Consider the following 7,227-nt stretch of genomic DNA (forward strand, 5'->3'; position numbering starts at 1 on the left):
GGGACACTTCATTTCCAGCGATACCGTTGACTTGATTGCAAAGATACTATTTAAACTGAGCTGGATGTTGACATCACTGAATTCAATGATGAACTGTCTTTAACTGAAAAATTTGTTTACTATTGTCATTTTGCATTATTGACACTATTTTCCTAATTAATGCTGTTCAGTTGCTTTGACACAATCTGTATTGTTAAAAGCGCTATATAAATAAAGGTGACTTGACTTGACTTGACATTTATCCATGTGTGAACATTAAGCAACAAAACTGATGACACACAGCTCAGAATCTCAGGATGATATGAACAAGAGCACAGCTGATTATGAGTTTTAGAAAATGAATCCTGGTAGTGGGAGACAGTGAGGAATAGGAGGGGGAAATAAAAATGAAGGGGATGAGGTCAAAGGTCATTTGTTCCTGATGAAATACAAAGCACTATAGTTGAGCATGTTCTTCTGGATGGACTGACCGTGAGGGAAGTTAACCTACAGCTCATCTACAGGGTTTCAATGCTACTTACACATACAACATAATTACAGTACATAGCAGCAGTACTTCAGATGAGAGAGCTTTCATTATTCTATATACAGTAAATACTCTAGCACATGTTATACACCCTCAAACTCATTACTGTTGAACTGATTTGTAGCCAAGTGTGTACTGTTTTTGTGCAGAACTGAGAGACGGCTGTCTAGGGGAGGCAGAGAAGTCTTTTATCAGAATACTAAGAAACTGCTGTAACAAATAAGGATAATACCAATACTGTAATGCAAATTGGCAGAGGATGCTGAATGAATGGAATTACTTTATTTATTTATTTTATTTACAGTAACTGACAGTATATTCCAATGGGTGTTTACTGTATATTCAGTTGTTTGGTTTTTTAACTTTTCTCTTGTAGTGCTTTTCATCTACTGTAAGATCACTTCACAGTAGTGTAATGAAAGTAAACTTTTCTTAGTTTAATGCTGAATTGTACTGTATCTGCATCCCTCTATTTATGTCATATACTGTAACAGACATCGACTAGCTAAAGGATTCCTGTTTCCCAAAAGCAGGTTTTAGTAACAGTGTTGAGTTGATCTCACTAGTGTTCTCTAGGCAGTGAAGTATGTGTGTATTTGACAGGTTTGTGTGTCATCTGAGGCCACAGTTTGATTCTGACAAAAGAGAACATGTTTTTGACTAAACTATTTGATTTTGAGCTGGAAGTTTGAAGTTTGCACAAGTTGCTGTGTAGTTTTGAGATCGTGTTTATAGTTGTGAGAAAATGGTGAATTGTTTCATGAATTGTGTGTTAGCAATCGAGAAACACTGTATTATTCTAAACTTTTCATTCACTTCTGTAGGCTGTGCCGCAAAGGAGTTGCTTTTTCTGCAGAAAGCTGAACTCTGCTGATGTGTCTGTTATTTTATCGATCATTTCTTGGTAAACTGTGAGAGACATTTACATTTACATTTACATTTAGTCATTTAGCAGACGCTTTTATCCAAAGCGATTTACAATTGGGGGATACATAAAGCGATTCTTCTTAAAGAGGCAAACAGACACAGGAAGTGCTTGTAATACCAAGTTCTTAGACATTGTTCAAATAAGTGTTGAAGTCGCCAAAGACTAAAAGTGGACTGCCACTTGACCTGATGAGTCTCATGATTTCTGTCATCAGTGGGTTCCTGACCGCTGCTCTTTAGATTAATTTTTAATGATAAGAAGTAGACCGTGAGTAAAAGCACTGTGTGTGTCTGTGTGTGTGTGTGTTCAGTGATGCTGTTCACCGAGGTGTGGGGCCGCAGTCAGTGTCGTTCTCTGGAGCGGATGGTGGAGGTGGAGCAGGAGTATCCCGGAGGAGTGGAGCACATCTACAGTCCCGGCTGCGTGCCGCTGCTGCGCTGCTCCGGATGCTGCAATGACGACAAACTGGCGTGTTTCCCCGTCAGCACACGCAACATTAGCATCCAGGCATGAGCTCGGTTCATACACAGTTACTTACTGACTCCCTCATCACGCTGGCTGTGATTATTAATGTGGGACAGAAGGACATTCCTGAAGAATCTTCATGTGGCTGTTTTCCATATAACAGCAGTTCATAGTGAACATGACTGAAACATCAACAAGAACAAACATTATTATTGTGAGTGAGTGAGTGTGTGTGTGTGTGTTATTGTGAGTGAATGAGTGTGTGTGTGTGTGTGTGTTATTGTGAGTGAGTGTGTGTTTGTTATTGTGAGTGTGTGTGTGTGTGTGTGTGTGTGTGTGTGTGTGTGTGTGTGTGTTATTGTGAGTTTTATAGTTATAGTTTTATATAACAATATAAAAATATAAATAAAAAACTATATATATTGATTTATTAATTATTATTAAATTGTTGCTTGAAATAAAACAAACTTTATCTGAAATAAAATATATATATTAAAAAACGTATTTTATTTCAGCAAGTTGCCAAGGCAACATTTCCTCTTTTTTTTTTGTTTAATTTGGTGTACTAAAATAACTAAAACTGAAATAAAAATTCATAAAAACTGTATAGACATTTAAGACTAATGAAAATGACAAAACACACAACAAAATTACTAAAACTTTAACTAAAATTCAAACGAAAAAACAATTTAAAAAATCCAAATATTATTAAAAACATAGTAATATAGACTGATATTTTATGGTGTTTTGATCATTTTGGAGCTTTACATATTTGGTCACTGAACTGTTGTGAAATGGAAAAAAGCTGCGTGAGAATCTTCCCTAAAATTCTATCTTTTACAGAACTTTTTTTTATTAAAAAGGTTTTTATAGCTATTTATTTATTCTGTTTATTTTGGGATGAGCTATTCCTTTATGCTTTAATGTTGAATGCTCTGTGTTTTTCATCAGCTGTTGAGAATAACTCCGGCCGAGAGGAGCAGAGAATACGTGCTTCTGTCCTTTCAGGAGCACCAGAGCTGTGCGTGCAGGTACGGCTGACACACACCTGTCATTTCACTGCTCTGCACTTTCAGCTTGCTTTATATTTACTCATCTAACATTTTTTCCCCTGACATTCAGGCCCAGACGACACCACCTGAGAAATCAGCAGTGAGTATTTATCGATTGATTGATGTTTATAAAGCGGAGAGTTCCGGTGCTTGATTCTGATTGGCTGAGACGCGTTCGAAGCTGTTGTAAATGACTCTACAAAGTAACACACACCTTTGTTTACGTTTGTGTGTTGCTCGGCAACCACTTTGTAGCAACCACAACTGTTTCTGAGGAGCTACATTGTTTGGTGGAAGAATACTGTTTTTATTAATATCATTACACTTTATTTGCTCTGTTTTATTCTGTGAAACCTTACTACGTATATGGAATAACCGTTTTATAAAAGCAATAATCCCCGTGAAGCCTTCTTGCATAGGGCTTATTGCTTTATTCTTGCATGTAAATGACAGAAGTAAAGGATGGGAATGTTGTTCTCTAGCAGGAGGAGGCGGAAGGGCAAACGCAGGAGGAGACGGAGAGGGAGGACAGACGGGGATTGAGGCGCTGCCGGGGGTCAGGTGACTCTCTGCTGCCCCCTGCAGAGACACACTCACATCACTGCTGCTCATGTGTGTCTCTGCCGTTTGTTTTTACTAGCACATGAAACCCCTGCAGTGCGCCATCTATTTATATCAACCATTGTAATGATTAAATGAAAATAATTATGACTCATAAACAATTAAGGCTTACACCTGTGCATTCAGCTCAAATACGAAAGCTGTAAATAATGCACTAAAACATTCTGCTAGAATAGATTTGACATCATTAATCTTCTAAGCTCTCAACCATCACAGCACATGTAGTTATATTCACCGCTACAGTGTTTGTAGAGGCATTAATATTATATGTATATTATTTTATATATAAATAATAATAATACTAACATTTTTTATTTATTATTATTATTTTAATGGTTTTTAATATGTATTTATATACAAAATATGTATTATTATGTATTTTATATTTATATACAAAAATATGGTGTTGTTGTTGTTATTATTTATATATATTATTCATTTATTTATAAATATATATTTTTTTTAATTGTGCATATTTATATTCATCGCTATATTTTATTATATTCACTTACTGTAGTAGGTGTCTGTAGGGTCACAAAACCCACATTTTATACATTTTTATTTAATAAAATTGTGGGTTTAGTGCCCCTAAACCCATGTACATGTATGTATATAACTTGTATATATTTTTAATGCCCTGCTGTAGATGTGATGATCACTATGGCAGATAGGCACCTCTTCATTCATCACACAAGCACTTCTGGACATTAGTGTGGTCCGTCTGACCCGAGCCGGATCAGGATCAGCACTAAACCTGCTGTGGCTTCCAGCATTCAATAAATATGAGTGTCACACTGACTGTAATGAGATCAGAGAAATGTGCTGCTGAACTGAAGAATACCTCAGTGCTGGGAAATTTGGAATAAAAATATAAAAAAGCAATGGGTCTTGCAATGCAATGCATGCTCATATCCCCATCATATGTGTCTTAATATATTTTATAAAACAATAAACTCACAGTATTTAAAGAAATAAGTGCTATTTGTTTTATTTCATCCAAAGCGACTTTCTCTTAGAAAAATAATTTCTCCAAGTCTCCAGGTTAAATTAAGGTATTATTAGTGTTACACACATCTGACAGGAGAATATTTGACTCCGCGCTGAACGCAATGTCCTCACGTCGCCCGTGTTTTGGTCACTGGCCAATGCGAGGCGAGCGTGGAGAATGACGCGTACCACTTCCGCCAACAGACCCGCCCACTTTTTTACCATAAAAGGAAAGCCCGTACACAAAAGCGCTTTCCTCGATAAGCCCCGCCTCCTGCGCCAAGGATTGGCCGGTCGGAGCGATTTAGTCGCCTGTGATTGGATTAGACCACAAGTCAATCACGTAGCCGTTAGCAACCACCGGAGCGACGAAGAATCCAACGTAAGTATAGCGAATGAATAACACGAACAAGCGCCGTTGTAAGTTTAACGTAAACGTTATTTAGCTATTCAGATGACTATTAATGTGTCTCGCTAATGTTAGACGTCAGTCGGGGGGTGGGGTTTATGGGGAATCGCGCTCCGGTCTCGTGTATAGCACCGTGTTGCCGTGACGGGAGCGATCAGGGCGTCTGACCGACGAAACGCAGCCAGAACGCGGTGAGACGCTGCCGAATGAGCACCGAACGCTGTTATAAGGCACTCGTGAGTGTGTTTTCATCATCTCTGGGGATTCCCGGTTCCCGGATGAAGTCACGGCGCGCACGTAAGCTGTCACGAGCGACTTCCCGCGCGATTAACGTATGAACGTTTCTCAACGCGCGTCGGATAAAACGTTCGCGTGCTGTTGAGGAGAAACTAAACGGCAGCCCTGCTTTTAACGACGCTTTGCTTTGGCCCGTGTCGCGATGTCGTTTCAGCTCGACGTTTAGACACGAAACTGTTGTATTTATTTATTTTTACGTACTAGCGCGATAAGTAGCTACCATACCTGACCCGATGACGTCATGACGCTCGGTTTACGATAACAACGATCAGAATATCGTTACTAACACACAATAATGCCATTTGCTTGAATAATTACTGTTTATTAAAAAATATGATTTGTTTAATGTTTGTAGAAACAGTAATATGATTACAGATAAGCTTTCGGTAGGTGATCGCATGTTAGTATCTCTGAGATGCTAGTATAGTTTTTATTAATGTTTTGATTAGGGCTGCACGATAAATCGCATGCGATATTTAATGCGCATCTTGTCAGAAAGCCGGTTCTGTAATCAGCATGTCGCTAGCATGATTAGCAAGATACTAGCATGTCGCTAGCATGATTAGCATGTTGCTAGCATGCTTAGCAAGTTACTAACATGTCATTAGCATTTGTTAGCATTTGACCCGTTTCCCTCCACTTGCTCCCAGTGTTTTTCTGACGTAACTGTGATGTCTCCTCCGAATTGGTCTATTAGTTATTTTAGTACTTCAAATTAAAATGAGAAATGTTTCCTTGGCAACTTGGTGAAATAAAAGAAGTTTTGGCTTTTTGGTATTTAATTTTATTTCTGTTAAAGTTTTATCTTATTTCATGTAACAACATTTTTTTGTATTTTTTTTTTGTTTTAGTTGCTCGAGTTAAAAAGTGAGAGTTGTGTAGTGACGTTCGTGTTTGCTGTCGGATGTTTCAGGCTCATACGGTGGAGCAGGATGAGCTCGAGGCTGAAGGACGACGGTCGTTCGAGAGCCATGGCCAGATTTAAAAACAAGAGGATGGAAAAGTCAAAGCCGGAGTCTGAGAGGGACTCGGGCTTCTCAGGTGTGTAGCTTTGGCTTCTCTTCTGTAGATAATGAAGCGTGAGTGTTGGAGGAGAGCTTCACGTGTGTGTTTCTGGCAGACGGCGGCTCTGAGCATCTGAGTGCGGTGGATCAGACGGACACAGACGACGCGTCGAGCTCCTCGCGATCGCAGCTGACTCTGCAGAGCCTCTCGCCAATGATCTTCATGAACAATGTGGTTCTAAAGCAGGTGAAGTGGTGTGTTTTCTTTGGTCCTCACGGCTCTTAAGGACACACAATATGTGTAGTACAGCTTGTTTTGAATAGAAAGTAATGACGCGGCATTAGGATCACAGTGGACTGTTGTGTTGCAGGTTAATCTCACACCACATTAAGTCATATCTGAATTATAGATTAACCCACATGTGTACAGTACAGTAGCGTTTAAAAGATAGGGGTCGGTAAGACTTTTTAATGTTTTTGACAAGTCTCTTCTGCTCACCAGGGCTGCATTTATTTGAGGAAAAATACTGTAAAAATTGTGAAATATTATTAGAATGTAAAACAGCTGTTTTCTATGTGAATATCTGTTAAACTGTAATGTATTTCTGTGATGCGCAGCTGTATTTTCAGCATCATTACTCCAGTCTTCAGTGTCTCATGATCTTCAGAAATCATTCTAATATGCTGATTTATTATCAGTTGTGCTGCTTCATATTGTTTTGGAAGCTGTGATACTTTTTTTCAGGATTCTTTGATGAATAAAAAGTTAAAAAGAAGAGAGTTTATTTTAAAATAGAAATCTTTTCTAACAATATACACTACAGTTCAAAAGTTTGTGGTCAGTAAATTTTTATTCTTTCTTTTTTTGAAAGAAATTAAAACTTTTATTCAGCAAGGATGTGTTAAATTGTTAAGAAGTGACAGCAAAGATTTATATT

The 7,227-nt window shown here is 38.2% G+C and overlaps 2 protein-coding genes across 6 annotated transcripts in view; both read left to right on the forward strand.

Moving 5' to 3' along the window:
* Positions 1-3,824, forward strand: part of LOC107659813 (placenta growth factor-like) — an 18,071-nt gene extending 14,247 nt beyond the window's left edge. Inside the window, exons 3-6 of the mRNA XM_016448850.1 lie at positions 1,765-1,961; positions 2,871-2,950; positions 3,042-3,071; positions 3,454-3,824. Coding sequence (XP_016304336.1) covers positions 1,765-1,961; positions 2,871-2,950; positions 3,042-3,071; positions 3,454-3,514 — 368 coding nt within the window. The 3' untranslated portion in view covers positions 3,515-3,824. The remainder of the gene's footprint in view (positions 1-1,764; positions 1,962-2,870; positions 2,951-3,041; positions 3,072-3,453) is intronic.
* A 1,073-nt stretch (positions 3,825-4,897) lies between these two features.
* LOC107659810 (CLOCK-interacting pacemaker-like) overlaps positions 4,898-7,227 on the forward strand; it is a 3,723-nt gene continuing 1,393 nt past the window's right edge. Inside the window, exons 1-3 of one of the 5 annotated variants that reach the window (XM_016448845.1) lie at positions 4,898-5,179; positions 6,199-6,326; positions 6,406-6,536. In XM_016448845.1, coding sequence (XP_016304331.1) covers positions 6,218-6,326; positions 6,406-6,536 — 240 coding nt within the window. In that variant the 5' untranslated portion in view covers positions 4,898-5,179; positions 6,199-6,217. The other 4 variants (XM_016448846.1, XM_016448847.1, XM_016448848.1 and 1 more) reach the window with 4 other exon arrangements.

Source organism: Sinocyclocheilus anshuiensis, unplaced genomic scaffold (genome assembly GCF_001515605.1).
Source record: "Sinocyclocheilus anshuiensis isolate Anshui unplaced genomic scaffold, SAMN03320099.WGS_v1.1 scaffold519, whole genome shotgun sequence".
Lineage (NCBI taxonomy): Eukaryota > Metazoa > Chordata > Actinopteri > Cypriniformes > Cyprinidae > Sinocyclocheilus > Sinocyclocheilus anshuiensis.